The 15,202-nt window shown below is 37.7% G+C and overlaps 3 protein-coding genes across 3 annotated transcripts; 2 read left to right on the forward strand and 1 right to left on the reverse strand.

The window, feature by feature from the left end:
- The first annotated feature begins 499 nt into the window (after positions 1–499).
- Positions 500–1,779, forward strand: LOC125476840 (receptor-like protein 37). The gene is made up of 2 exons (XM_048583404.1): positions 500–1,000; positions 1,285–1,779. The coding sequence occupies exons 1-2, from the start codon at positions 500–502 to the stop codon at positions 1,777–1,779; spliced, it is 996 nt and encodes a 331-aa protein (XP_048439361.1).
- LOC125476841 (putative receptor like protein 25) lies at positions 1,779–2,201 on the forward strand. The gene has a single exon (XM_048583405.1). It carries the CDS (start codon positions 1,779–1,781, stop codon positions 2,199–2,201), a length of 423 nt encoding a protein of 140 aa, XP_048439362.1.
- Positions 2,202–13,350: 11,149 nt separating this feature from the next.
- On the reverse strand, positions 13,351–14,961 carry LOC103930179 (protein NODULATION SIGNALING PATHWAY 2-like). The gene has a single exon (XM_009339480.3). It carries the CDS (start codon positions 14,959–14,961, stop codon positions 13,351–13,353), a length of 1,611 nt encoding a protein of 536 aa, XP_009337755.2.
- Positions 14,962–15,202: the final 241 nt, after the last annotated feature.

Consider the following 15,202-nt stretch of genomic DNA (forward strand, 5'->3'; position numbering starts at 1 on the left):
CGAGCTTAATCTTTGATTTGGATTGACATCCACCTCAGACACGGTTGAGGAGGAAGGTATCTAGGAATTTTCATCTCCAAACGAATAAGAATTCTCTTCCGCCATGTCGGAGATGAAATACGATCAGCTGGAAGAAATGCAGAAGCAGGTTATTTTTCCTGCTCTGATACCATGTTGACATTTTGATGTATATTTCATGAATAAAACTGTTACAAGATGCAGCATATATGGAAGAAGAAACAAGAAGAAGAGAGGAGGGAAGATGGCAGCTAATGCCAACATCATGATGACCTGCAATCCCTCTAAACTTAATCTATTATCCAGCTTTGGCTTTTACAGCAAGAAGAGCCGAAAGCAATGGATGAAAACAGTAGGTGAGAGGGAGGACCGAAGATAACAGCTAGGCAATGACACAAGCTGAGCTGTTTCTCCATCACCACTAGACACCACTTGTTATTCTTCTAATATTTAACCCTACTTTTAATAATGACATCCAATAATGGCAAAGCATCTGACCATAATAAATCTTTCTTACAATCAGCTAACAGGTCAGATTAATTCCTCTCACTGGGAAAACCTTGCTAATATGGTGAAACTCGATTTGCGACACAATCTACTTGATGGGACAATTCCACCTTCTGTGTTTTCGCTTCCCTTGCTGCAAAAGTTACAGCTTTCCAACAATCACTTCTCTGGTCAGTTGCCTGAATTTGGAAATATTTGTACCCTATACAACCTTGAATTGAGCAGCAACAGTTTGGAAGGTCCTATACCTATGTCCATCTTTAATCTACAAGAGCTTAGAATACTCTCACTTTCTTCAAACAACTTCACCGGCTCTTTCCTTTTGAATGATATTCTGCAGCTGAAAAATCTCTCAAGTCTTGATCTTTCATGCAATAGCTTGTCTATTAATTACAATCACACCAATTCCTCTCATTCTTCATTTCCGAAAATTACCACATTGAAGTTAGCTTCTGGCAATTTGAGAAGAATCCCAGTTTTTTTTTGAGAAATCAGTCAACATTAAGCACTTTGGAGAATCAGTAATCTTGTTCAACTAAATCTTTCTTGCAACTGTCTGGTAACTCTACAAGGTCCTTTCCTCAATCTTACTTCTACGTTGTCTATGCTTGACCTTCATTCCAACCAGCTTCAGGGACAAATCCCAATGCTTCCACGATTGGCCACTTATTTGGATTACTCAAGAAATAATTTCAGCTCAAGCATTCCGGCTGACATTGGTGATTTCCTTACATACACCATGTTCTTCTCTTTTTCAAGAAACAAGTTAATGGAAGCATTCCAGAATCAAGGTGCAATAAACCATATCTTCAGGTTCTTGATTTGTCCAATAATTCTCTAAGTGGCCCGATTCCCCAGTGCTTGACTGCGATGAGTTGGACACTGGCAGTACTTAATTTAAGGGGAAACAAAATTTCTGGCACTCTTCCAGATAATTTTCCTCAGCCCTGCAGTCTACAAACTCTAGACCTCAATGGCAATGTGATTGGTAGTCAGTTCCCAAAATCTCTAGCCAATTGCACAATGTTAGAGGTGTTAAACCTGGGAAACAATCAGATAACAGATGTCTTTCCGTGCTTACTGAAGAGCATATCCAGCTTGCATGTACTTGTCTTGCACTGCAACAAACTTTATGATCGCATTGAATGCCTCAAGACCAACAGTGCCTGGACAAAGCTTCAAATTATTAACATAGCTCGCAATAATTTATTGGCGAAATACCAGGAAGTTTTTAGAAAACATGGCAAGCAATGATGGTTGACGAAGACGGTGCCATGTCAAAGATTAATCACCTCCGATTTCAAGTTCTACAGTTCGAGCAAGTGTACTATCAGGATGCTATAACAGTTACCAGTAAAGGTCTGCAAATGGAGTTGGTAAAGATTCTAACTGTTTTCACCTTGATTGACATCTCATGCAACAAGTTTAGTGGATCAATACCTGAGGATATGGGAGAACTGAAATCCCTCTATGGCCTCAACTTGTCCAGTAATGCTCTCACTGGCTCAATCCCATTGTCATTAGGCAACCTACGACAACTTGAATCGTTAGACCTTTTGGACAACAGATTGAGAGGAACAATTCCATCAAAGTTTTCCAAACTTAATTTCCTCTCATTCCTGGATCTCTCGAACAATCGACTAGTCGGGAAGATTCCAACCGGCACTCAGATTTAGTCTTTTTCAGCAGATTCCTTCGTAGGCAATAAAGGATTATATGGGCCACCGTTATCGCTAGGTAACATAGATGACGGATCAGCAAGGTTGTCACCGACATTAGAAGGCAAACATTCAAATCCTGCCCACGGAATTGAATGGGATCTGATTGGTGCTGAAGTTGGATTTATTGTTGGCTTTGGAATTGCTACTGGATCTCTTGCGTTTTGCAAGAGGTGGAGTAAATGGTATTATAAAACTACGTATAAAATCCTTGGTAAGATATTCCCTCAGCTGGAGGAAAGATTTGGCCCTCATCGAAGACATGTTCACATACACCAAAGCTGGACTGGTTGAAATGATTACGAAGAGCAGTACACCGTGCTCTGCAGTAACATTTTCCCTTTGAAATGTTTTGTATTATGAGTTGTGAAGTTCCAGCAAACGGGATTGAACCCTGTCGAAAGACACGGTTCGAGGCACAACCTTCTGTTAACTTGAGTCCTTAAGAATATATATTGTAAGAATCATTGTAGACATTGTAGGAGTCTTTTATTAGGAAGGAAATATGTTGTGTTTATAGTTTTCCTTGTAAGACAAGGTTTGTGTGTGTATATATTGTACAGCTTTGGTGAATAATAAATAAGAAAGTATTTTGGGTGTACAATTCTACTTAGCATCGAGAGCTAGGTCTAAAGAAAACCTAACGTACCACCGTGCCGCTGCTGCTAAGAATCTGCGGGGGCTATATTGTTTCTTCCCTTGCCGTTCCAACTTGCGAGGACTGTTTCCCTGCACTTACCGTGGGTACCTCAGGGCTGCCTCTGAGATGTTTTAGGGGCTTTGTGCCAAATTTATAAAAGGGCCATTCTTAAGACAATCTTAGAAAAAAAATTGAACAATGTATTAGTGCTAAAAAGCAAATACAGAAACAAACTTAAAAAATCACAATAATTATCGGTTTCTAAATATCATTAAATGTAAAGAAAGCTACAAAAATAATCATATTACTAAATAATCAACAACCAGTTCAATCTTAAGAAACAAATGAACAAAACTTAAAAAAGTCTAGCATTGAAGCTTCACTTAAAGATGCTTCTTCATGCATTCTTTGCTATAAAATCATCAATTAAACCTTCATAATCAATTTTGTCTATGAAACCACTTTCTATCAATATCAAAGCAAGTCCATCCAACCTTTCCTACAACATGGTTGATTGCAAGTATGCTTTTAATAATTTTAACTTTGTTAAACTTCTTTCCGTAGATGCAATCGTAACGGTACAATCAACAAAATTCTATATGCAATGCTTGTAGTCTGGAAACTACGCATTCTCTTCAAGTAGTTCAATATGTCAATGTTCTTCATTTCTTTCGGAAAACATTCTCGTAAAAGCTTAAACTCTACAAATAATGCATCCCCATCAACATTAAATAACTTAATTTTCTTGAGAAAGTTTTGAAGATGATCACAACAATCTTTCAATTTATCATTGTCCATCGAATTCAACCTTTCTGAAATGAACAAAAACCCAAATATATCATCATATGCTTAATATTCTTCAAACCTTATCTTTAGTGAACCAATAGCTTGACCTATTATATGTAAGAAGTAATGAACCCTAAAGGATTCCTCCACTGATTGTTCAGTTGATTGGGATGATTCATAATCATTCTCATCAAAGTGTCTTTTGCTACAAACTTGATGCTTTTCTGGAACCACGAAATCAATGTTCATTTCAACAAGAAGCTTTTTAGCATTAATTATGGCCTCTGCAAACTAGTTTCTCTATACTTTTCAAAATAAGCGATCAATCCTTGTACTTGTTCTATAGCAACATCAATGTGCATCTCTTTAGATTGCAAATCTTTGCTAACCTCATTATAGCAACCAATATTTTGTAACAAATACTTTATATATAGTTCTAGTTAAATACTTCAAAATTGAGACATGAAGTGATGAACAAAGATGTACTTGTATGGTGCGAAAATATCAAATTTAAGCCACAACGGAATGTTATGCGTCAAATGTTTCACTTTTGAAAAAAGACTAGAATCCTCGCAAATATAATATATGCATTATTGATTTGTCAAACTTATTAGCAATACAATACAGTTCTTTAATCACGGATAATAACCAACATGAAAGATAACAGTCATGGACTAAACCTTACAAATTGTAGAACCACCATAAAGGCATCACAACGAAAAGACTGCAATACCGTTTGATGATCTTGGAATCGTCAATAAACAAGCATTACTATGAGTTAGCTCCAACAAAAGTCGAGTTAATATCCTCTTCAAAGTCTTTTGTCATGCACATAAATCAAAAGAAAAAGAAAAATTACCATCTTACTCTGAAAATAGTCGCCGCTCAATGATCTTGAAGATGCTATGAGTACAAAAAAGTCCTAAATTTGAAGACTCATTTGACATCTCTCTTGGAACACAAAAAATCCTACATGGCACCTTAAATTTAATTTTATGAACTATCTTGAAAATGCTTTGAGTACACCATCTTACCAAACCGACTCCTTTTGGGATGCAATTCTAATACCCAAAACCGAACTAAAATTTTGGTATTTCCGAATTTCAGGATTCTCGAAATTGTTTCGGTTTTCCAGTTCGGGATCGGGAATGACTACAATCCTAATTTAGAAGATCGAATGAAGAACGCAGACCCCAAGTTCCAAATTTGCAGACAACCCCTAAAAAATCAGAGAGTCAACAATACAAAGATCGAAGAAGCCCTCGATCAAAATTCAAAAGCAGAAAGCCAAATACAAAGATATCAAGCAGTAATTGAAATTAGAGGATTTTCAAAACACAAATCCTAATTTTAATTCTAAATCCCCAAATTGAACGTTCAAAACCCTAATTCTTAATTTCAGAATCCAAATCGAAACCAAGGTACAATAATTTCATGAGTCTTGGCTCCTTCATATCAGGGAAGCTTCAATTTGGAGGTCGTTGGAGGTGGAACCATGGAAGCCTGGATCTGGAATATGGAGGAGTCATAGAAGTGTGGTGGTCGGATGTGTTGAGTCTGCTCACAGAGGGAGGAAGAGAAGAGTAGAGAGTGTAGAGACAATTCCAGAGATTAAAGAGAGCATGTTGACATAGCTGAGGAGATAAGGAGAGAAGGATCAGAAAGAGTGTGGAGATATTTGAGAGGTTAGAGGGAGTGAGGTCGTCTGAGTGAGAGAGAAAGAGTACTGACACATTTGAGAGATGGGAAAATTTATTTAAACTCATGTAACCTATTTTTACACCCAACTTACTTTTTGCACACATTTGATTTACTACCTAATATACCCCCATAAACCCAATTCAATATGTGGATTTATTTTTACACCTATAACTGTTGGTCTCTCCAGCCATCATGCTTTGTTTTTCAAGGTTAGCTTTCAGATTATCATCAGTTATTAGGACTTTTAGGCAATACTATTTCTGCAATTAGTATAACTAGTTGTGTATTGCCTATTGGTTCCATAACTATTGGTCTCTCCTGAGTTTAGTAAATCAATGCAAACTAGTGTACTACCTATTAGATCCATAATCGTTGGTATCTCCCGAGTTAAGTTATAGAACCATTGAATTTTGGCAATTAAAAGCTTCAATCATGATCTCTTCAAGCTGATAGATGAATATTGAATACCATTTCTTTAAAACTAAGACTTAAGATTGATTAATTACGCTATTTTCTTCTTTATCTTCCTCCTTGAAATTGAACTTATACAAAACAAGCAGGCATGTCTCCAGTTCTGCTTTCTTAAGCCAGAAATAATAATTTTTTTCAACAAAACCGATTCTAATAACAACTGTGAGCCTGTGACCAAAACCAGAGCCAGAAGCAAACCATATATCTAAAACTACTATAATCTACGGGGAAGAGATTTGAACTTAGGTACAAGAAGGTAGACGCAAAAAATTATAGTAAAATAACTTCTAAACTTTAAAAAATTGAAATCAAACGAACAAAAAAATTCATAAATTGAGTCATACCTTGGTTGGAGAATTCAAAACTTCAAAATCACCATCCATCAATAAAAAAACTTATTTTTCTCTATGAAAGTTATTAGGGTTTTAGTCAGAATGAAAGTAGGATAAACAAAGAGTGATCGTAGGGTTTAATTATAGTGTTTGAGTTTATTGATAAATTTGAGTTTTATTATTAATTTCATTTTGTACTTAATAGTAATTATGCAATAGGGTAAAATAGACAATTAATATTTAAAATTTAAGTTGGGTGTAAAAAGAGGTTACATGGGTTTAAATAAAATTTCCCTTGAGAGATTAGAGAGAGTGAGGTCTTTTACCCAACAATCTTAACCGAATCCAACGGTTACAATTTGTTCTAATATATATAATATGTGATAAATAAATGTATAATATGTATATAAATCGGTTCGAGATTACTAAACATCTGCCAACCAAGTCCCAATTCCTGTACCGAATCATTGGAATTTTTTTGGTATAGGTTACCAAACTTTTCGGGATTTTTTATTCTGGGATTTTTTGGTTTTGAATTCTGGATTTTTCGATTGGGTTTGGGTATTCAGAATTTTTTTTTGCAGCCCTACGTACATGAGATATGAATAGAGTCATAAAATAACAACGTCAATCTTTACATAAATTACTATTAGGGTGATTTAGTATAAAATCAATTAAAAGTTATGATATTAACAATAGGCCAATCAAATTTATTGGAATTATAAATAGGTCAATGAGACTTTAAGATACATTAAAACACCTCAATCAAATTAAAACTACAAATGATGCCATTATCATTTAAAACACTAAACATTTCCGTCTCCCTCATTGTAAATCGCTCATCAGCCATAAAACACTCTCAGACTTCAACGTCCACCGCTTCCCACCACCTTCAACCTCCATTTTTTGACCTCACAACACCTTCAACCTCCATTGCCTCCCACCACCTTCATCATCTGACGAACGATTCCAATGAACAATTCGCACTTGCACTGATTCCAACGAACAATTCGCACTTGCGAGTGAGATATCACGATTAAGGTAATTTGTTTCTTCCTATTTTCTTCTTGTTCTTCAATTTTTACGTTTTAGGTTATTTGAGTTGTGTTTTTGAGAGATTTGGTGTAATTCTGCACACTATACCTTTTGGTTTTGAATTTGAGCTTGTTTGGATGTTAAAATTGGTTTGGGCATATAACAAATTTAGTATGTTTCAGTATATTTGTTGGCTCTCTATATGTTTATTCATGGTGGTTATGTCGTTTAGTTTAATTGCCACTTCCCGTGCTCTTTTTTCTTAGGTTATGTGCTCCATTTCAAATTCTAAATTTGGTGGATTCAAACACTGCGTCTGTTTTCTGTTTTGTGATTGTGCATTGAGATTCAAATAGGTTTGTGGATTCAGACACTACAATGCAATGTCTACTTCTTGTTTTGTGGATTCAGACACTTTGTTGCATTGTCTGTTTCCTATTCTGTGATTGTGCATTTAGATTGAAATAGGTTTGTGGATTCAGACACTGTAACACTGTCTATTTCTTGTTTTGTGGATTCAAACACTTTGTTGCAGTGTCTGTTTTCTATTTTGTGATTGTGCATTGAGATTCAAATAAGTTTATGAATTCAGACACTACAACGTAGTGTTTATTTCTTGTTCTGTGGATTCAGACACTTCGTTGCAATGTCTGTTTCTTGCTATGTGATTGTGCATTGAGATTCAAATAGGTTTGTGGATTCAGACACTGCAACGCAGTTTCTGTTTTTTGTTCTGTGAATTCAGACACTTCATTGTAGTGTCTATTTCATGTTTTGTGCTTTCACGTTAATGGATTCAGACATATAGGATTAATATCGCTAACATGTCCCCCAAAAAAATTAAAGGGATACATAAACAAGCGAAAGGCAGCACTTTAAAAACAAAAGCAAAAGGGCAAGAAAACAGAAAGGCATATGATCGAAAAGCTAAGCATTTGGACCATGTACAATTTAGATGCAACTATTAGGAAAGATGATACGTCATCCATTTCTATTAATGAAAAATAGTTTGGAAAAACTAAATGTGGTTAGTTTTGTTATTAGTAGTGGTTAGTTAGAATAGTAAAAGTTTAGTTAATGAAGTTAAGGGTATAAATGTAAAGAGCCCAAGGCTATAAATATACACATCCATGTAATTGTTTATTCACGGAATGAAATACAATCTTGTAGAAGAAGCTTTGTTTTTCTTTACAATTCACAACATTGGAAGTATGGTGACAATTAAACTGAAAAGCTCCAACTAGCTTCCATGGCGAGCATTGTTTGCTCCCATTTTTCGGCGATTCAAGTTCTTGGCGTGATTGATGGTTCTGAGATCTGTCCACCGCCTCTCTTGTCTAATCGCTTGCTGAATCCTGCTTTTGAGGAATGGTATGAAAAAGAACAAAATATCCTGATTTGGTTAAATTCCACACTTTCTGAAGAGATAATTCCGTTCACGGTTGGGGTTTCGTCCTTTCTCGAGCTTTGGGTGAGCTTGAACAGCGTTTTGGTGGTGTTTCGGAGGCTAACATTCATCAATTGTGATCACGCCTTCAATCGGTTCAGAAAGGCTCCAATTCTATCTATGTCTATCTCCAGCAAATTAAGGAAATTTCAGATTCATTACATGCTGCGGGTGCTTCTGTCTCCGATCGTGATCTCACATGGTTTACCTGATGAGTTTGAGTCCTTCATTGATTCTATCATGCTTCGCTTGTCTTCTACGTCTCTTGATAAACTCCACGGTCTCTTACTTATCAAGGAACTTTCTATGGCTCGAAGGAAGATAGTTACCTCTGTAGTTGAACCATTTCAGGCTTTCTCAGTGCAATCTCAGCCTCCTCTACTTCCTACTCCCTCTGCCTTTGTCGCTCAGTCTTCACCTCTTCAATCTGCCTCTCGATACAACTCCAATCGTAGCAAGCCTCCTCGAGGTCAATTTGTTTCTAATTGGGGAAATCGCAATCATCGTGGTAATTTCACTCCTATCGCGAACTCACCAAGGTTGTTCTACCTTCAAATTACCTTTTCAAATTTGTGGTTCTACCAGTCATTAGGCTATTGACTGTTTCGATCGTATAAATCCCGAGATCTGTGGTCGTATTCCTCCGGCTAAACTTGCTGCCATGTGTGTACATCATTCTGCTAAATCCTCTCAGCCTTGGTTAATTGATTCTGGCGCTACATTCCACATCACCAATGATGTTGCTAATATTTCTTCTCCCACTCTCTACACTGGAGAGGACAAAGTGTATATTGGAAATGGTAAAGGTTTATCCATTCATAATGTTGGTTCTTCTACTCTGCACACTCCACATCATTTTTTTAAACTGCAAAATGTTCTTCATGTTCCTTCCATGGCACATAATCTTTTATCTGCTTATCAATTTCTTAAGGATAATGGTTGTTCATTGACTCTTGACCCTTATGGATCCACTGTCAAGGATCGTATTTCGGGGAAGATGCTTTTGCGGACCGATTAAAGATGGTTTCTATCCATTGCAAAGTTCCAGTAACTCTTCTCCTACTTTACATTCTGTTTTCCTCAGTGTTAAAGCTCCTATCAAAGTGTGGCATCGGCGCTTAGGTCATCCTTCTTCTTCAATATTTCACAGGATCATATCTACTAATAAGCTTGCAATGCATGGCAAATCTATAGTTGACTTCTTCTGTTCAGACTGTGTTTTAGCTAAGAACCACAAGCTTCCTTTTGGAGTGGCTTCTTCAACTACAACTCGCAGTCTTCAACTGTTGCACTGTGATTTGTGGGGACCTGCTTCTGTTAAATCTAGTAGTGGTTTCCAGTATTACTTACTTCTTGTTGATGATTTTAGTAAATATAGTTGGTTTTTTCCTTTGAAGGCCAAATCTGATGTATTTTCTACATTTGTTGTCTTCAAAACCTATGTAGAAAATTTACTTAGAAATTAAATACAAGTACTGCGTTCAAATTCAGGGGGTGAGTTCACCTGGTCACTCTTTTGCATCTTTTCTTCGTACACATGGTATACTTCATCAATTTAGCTGTCTGCATACTCCTGAACAAAATAGTTATGCTGAGAGAAAGCACAGGCATCTAGTTGAAACAACTCGAACTTTACTTGTTGCTTCTCATGTACCTCATGTGTTTTCGGTTGAAGCCTTCTCTACTGCCATATACCTTATCAATCGTCTATCAATCTCTGGTATTACACTGTCTCTTTGGGAAATTCTCTTCCATCAGCATCCGGATTATTCCAAACTCAAAGTTTTTGGATGTCAATGCTTTCAATGGCTCAAACCTTATGTTCATAGTAAACTGGATGCTAAGAGCAAAAGTTGTGTGTTTTTGGGCTATAGTCTTCAACACAAAAGGCTGTCAATGTTTTGATCCTATTGACAACCGAGTATACATCTCTAGACATGTGATTTTTAATGAAGACACATATCCTTTTCAATTCCTGCCACTTCATCAATCTTAATTTGACAGTGTTTCTCCAGTTTCCTCATCTTCAATGGATCTTTACTTTACCAAGTACACTCAACCTTTTATCCCTGATGCTGCATCTTCATCTTCCCCTAGGCTGAGTTCATCTCCACCTACAGGTGCTTCTCATCCTGACAGCTTTGTTGTGTCCTCATCTGTGCCAAGCATTTTCCCATTTCTGTTAATGTTCATCTTATGGTTACTAGATCTAAGGCAGGAATTTACAAACCTAAGGCTTATGCAGCAACTAAACATCCACTCCCAGTTCTTCTTGATTTTGTTCCAAGCATCTATTTACAAGCCTCTAAGTATGCTCACTGAAGAGCTGCTATGCAAGATGAATATAATGCATTACTTTCTACTAGGAACTTGGTCTTTAGTTCCTTCTCATTCTACTCAAAATGTTGTAGGCTGTAAATGGGTGTTCCGTTTCAAGACAAAAGCTGATGGTACTGTCGATCGATACAAAGCCCGGCTAGTAGCCAAGGGCTTTCATCAGAAAGAAGGAATTGATTTTCAAGAAACCTTTAGTCCAGTTGCTAAACCGATTACTATTCGAATTCTACTTACCCTTGCTGTTCAACATAATTGGCTTGTAAACCAATTAGATATTAACAACGCCTTTCTTCATGGTGATTTAAAAGAGGATGTTTACATGTAGCAACCCCTGGTTTCATTGATCCTCTCTTTCCCAGTCATGTTTGCAAGCTCAAAAAATCCTTGTATGGCTTAAAATAAGCGCCTCGAGCTTGGTTTGATAAACTGTTTCAAGCATTGCATGCTCTTGGTTTCACCCAATCATTCTCTGATGCCTCTTTATTTGTACTGAATGGTCCTTAGTTGGTTATAGTTCTTGTGTATGTGGATGACATTCTCATCACTGGGCCGAATTTTACTCTTTGTCACCAATTTATTCAACAGCTTAGTGACAGATTTCCAGTGAAGGATCTCGATCCTTTACACTACTTCTTGGGGTTGGAAGTTCAGAGGTCTACCAAAGGGATCTTTCTTCATCAAACAAAATATTTGCTTGATCTTCGTCAGCGGACAAATATGGAAGGTGCAAAGCCTTGTTGCACAACTCTTGGCTCCCAAAAACTGGATCACAGTGGGTCTTTTCTCTCCAATCCAACTGAATATAGGTCTCTTGTTGGAGGACTTCAATACCTCACTTGGACTTGACCAGACCTTGTTTTTTATGTGAATCAGTTATGTCAATTCATGCATGCTCCGTGAAACCAACATTTTCAAGCCGCTAAAAGAGTTCTTCATTTTCTCAAAGGTTTTGTTTCACAAGGTCTATGGTTTACCAAAAGTTCTGTTGATCTCTCAGCCTACTCCGATGCTGATTGGGCTGGCTGCATGTTTGATAGGCGATCCACTAGTGGCTATTGTGTATTTCTTGGTTCAAATCTCATTAGCTGGAGTGCTAAGAAACAAAGCACGGTTGCTCGTTCCTCCACAGAAGCAGAATATAGGTTTCTGGCTCACACAGCTGCAAAATTTACTTGGGTCTGCAAAATTCTTCGTGATCTTCACTGTTCTCTTCCTAAACTGCCTACACTGTGGTGTGATAACATCTCCACCATCTCATTAGCTTCCAATCCTATCTTTCATGCTCGTACTAAGCATGTCGAAATTGACTACCACTACATTCGAGAACTGGTTTTAGCTCATCTGCTTAAAGTGTAGTTGGTTTGCAGTGCAGATCAATTGGCTAATCTACACACCAAGTCCTTGTCCAAAACCAGGTTCCGCTACTTGTGTTCCAAGCTTCCTCTTGGCATCAATTATGATTCCACCTCTCGCTTGAGGGGGTGTATTAGGAAAGATGATACGTCATCCATTTCTGTTAATGAAAAATAGTTTGGAAAAACTAAATGTGGTTAGTTTTGTTATTAGTTGTGGTTAGTTAGAATAGTAAAAGTTTAGTTAAGGAAGTTAAGGGTATAAATGTAAAGAGCCCAAGACTATAAATATACACATCCATGTAATTGTTTATTCACGGAATGAAATACAATCTTGTAGAAGAAGCTTTGTTTTTCTTTAGCAACATGACTGCCTTCAACATAATTGTTCAAGAGATGAAAGACATCCTCAATAGTAAGCAAATTGACTTGCTAAAGAAAACTCCATTTTGGCCCTTAATAAAGCCATTCTACAAGGGACATATGAGCAAAGATGACATAGTCAAGTCGGACCTCTACTTCAACGAGATGGTGAAAGTTTTCAACCATCAAGCCAAGTCATTCAACTTTGGGAAACAAAGTATCAAAATAACCTCCAAATCAATGCCGAAGGTTTTGGGGTTACCAAATGAAGGAAATATGCCTAAAATGATCGGGCCAAGGTACAACTCAACTTTTCGACAAAGGTATTTTGGCAAATGGAAAATATCGAAAGTGAGACTTGATAATGCACTTTGAAAATCAATTGCATGGGCTACAAATCCACCTCAACAGAATTCAAGTCACACAAAAGGAAAAGGAAAAGAAATGAGTGAAGAAGAGTCTGAAGTTGTTGAGTACGACAAGGATGTGGTAGTGTTAATCCTTCTTAAGTTATGCCTCATGATGCTTTTCAACAACTCTGCGAACACGCTAAACTCGAAAATTATGGAGTATTGCGAGAAGTTAAAGGAGTTATCTAAATATTCATGGGTTCAATTTGTTTGCAGCTACATCACACTTCTAGCTAGCTTCGGTTTGTCCAGGTTTCAACTCTAATCAAAGGAATTAAATTCCATTCCAAAGCCATCTCATTCCCGTTCTCTCCTCCAACTCTCACTCCATACGAGCTATCTGCTCCCACAATTTCTTTGGCCTCCATTAACATTTTCCTGCTCACTCTCCTACCCTTCAGCCCGAACCAGGGATGAAGATGTCCATCTTCTCTCGATTCGTTCCACTTCTCGAACCAAGCCTGAGAAGACACATATGGCGCCACAAACATCAACTCCATCACCATCCTTGCCTCTCCTAGATGGATCAGGAAGCTTGATTCCAAAGACTCTAACAAGGCTTTGTAGTGCACAACATTCGCGTCAAAGAATGAGCTGAAACTCGAGTCATTTTCCCATTTCGCGCAAGCATCTCCGTCACCAAAAGTTATGATACCTCTTGCCGAATTGCCTAACAAATCCTTAGCTAGCCTTAGGAATTCCATGAGAAGTCCTCTGCTTCTTCTCCTCTTCATATGAGGAAGCCCCACCATAGAGTTGAAGGCTAGAAATTCTCCCATTCCACCTCTCTTGTTCACCTTTTTGATTTTGCTCACCAAATCCTCAATCGCGATCTCCTCCACCTTCAAGTTTAGCCCGAAAGACCTTGCGTGATGCTGGAGTTGCCTTTTTGTCTCCTCAAATCTCCACTGTGGAGGAGCAACCTCATCACTCTCTTCCGCATCCCATTTAATTGCTGTCACTTTAAGTGTTTTGTTTCTCTTTGCCAAAGCCTCAATCAGCTGGGACAATTGAACCCCTTCCCCCATATCGAATTCAACTACATGAACCATCTCCACATCCTCGGGGACAGCTTCAAGGATTGCGGTGTTTGCTGCATAGTGAGCAAATCTCCCAAAAGGGAATATTTGGTAGAACAAGTTGAATGCAACCTCGAAATTCTTGCTACATTCTTGCTTCAAATGGTCTCCCTGCTGATGATCAACAACTTCTTGGCATAAGTTGAATGCAAGGCGCTCAAGAGATTGACCAAGTGGGTTTGCTTTCTCCGCAAGGCATCTCATGATCACCACCTCCAACTCCCTCTGCCCCATCTCCATGGCCTCACCGAACGCCTTGACCAGATGGAGAATACTCACTTTGTTGTCGATTTCCATCTTGTCTCTCGGCAGGATTAGTGATTGTTGGACGCAGGACCCATCCTTGGAGGATGCCTCAGATGTCACAAACGAGTTTGGACTCCTCACATCATTTCCTTCAACAGAAAATTGCTGCGAAGGAAGAGTATTGCTTCCCTCACTGCCTTCCAAACATGAGGCATACATATTTTCTATCTCACCAATCAAATAATTCGTCTCGAATCCTCCCAACTCCATGGGAAATTCCTCTTCTGCCATCGATGTGACTTGCAGGAGATTATCACAATCTGCAGGTTGTTCAAATTCACCAGAAAACATGGTTGAAAATGGAAACGAAGTAGTTTCTGAAAACTCGTCCGATGCCATGAAAATCGAAGAAAATTCAGAGCTCCCCATCTGCTCAGTGTATTCATTTGTATCCAATGGTGAATTTGTTACGTTCAGATATGACCACAAGGTCTGAAAGTTCATCTCAGATTGCATCATCTTTTTCTTTTTTGACGAATATTTTTAGAGGGTTTGAAGACTTTTCTCTTTGGGTTTGATTTGCTAATGAAGTCTTAATCCATCTTTTATGTATCGGTGGGTGACAACTTAATGACAAATTAAGCATAAAATAGTAGAAAAATCAGATGGTTATTAAAATAGAGAATTATTATTAGGAGTTATTAATCACTATCTTATCTTCATAAATAAATACCAATCGCTCTCTCCAACTTTCTACACA

Source organism: the organism of the source record quoted next, unplaced genomic scaffold (assembly GCF_019419815.1).
Source record: "Pyrus x bretschneideri cultivar Hongxiangsu unplaced genomic scaffold, Pyrus_bretschneideri_v1 Contig2, whole genome shotgun sequence".
NCBI classification, from domain to species: domain Eukaryota; kingdom Viridiplantae; phylum Streptophyta; class Magnoliopsida; order Rosales; family Rosaceae; genus Pyrus; species Pyrus x bretschneideri.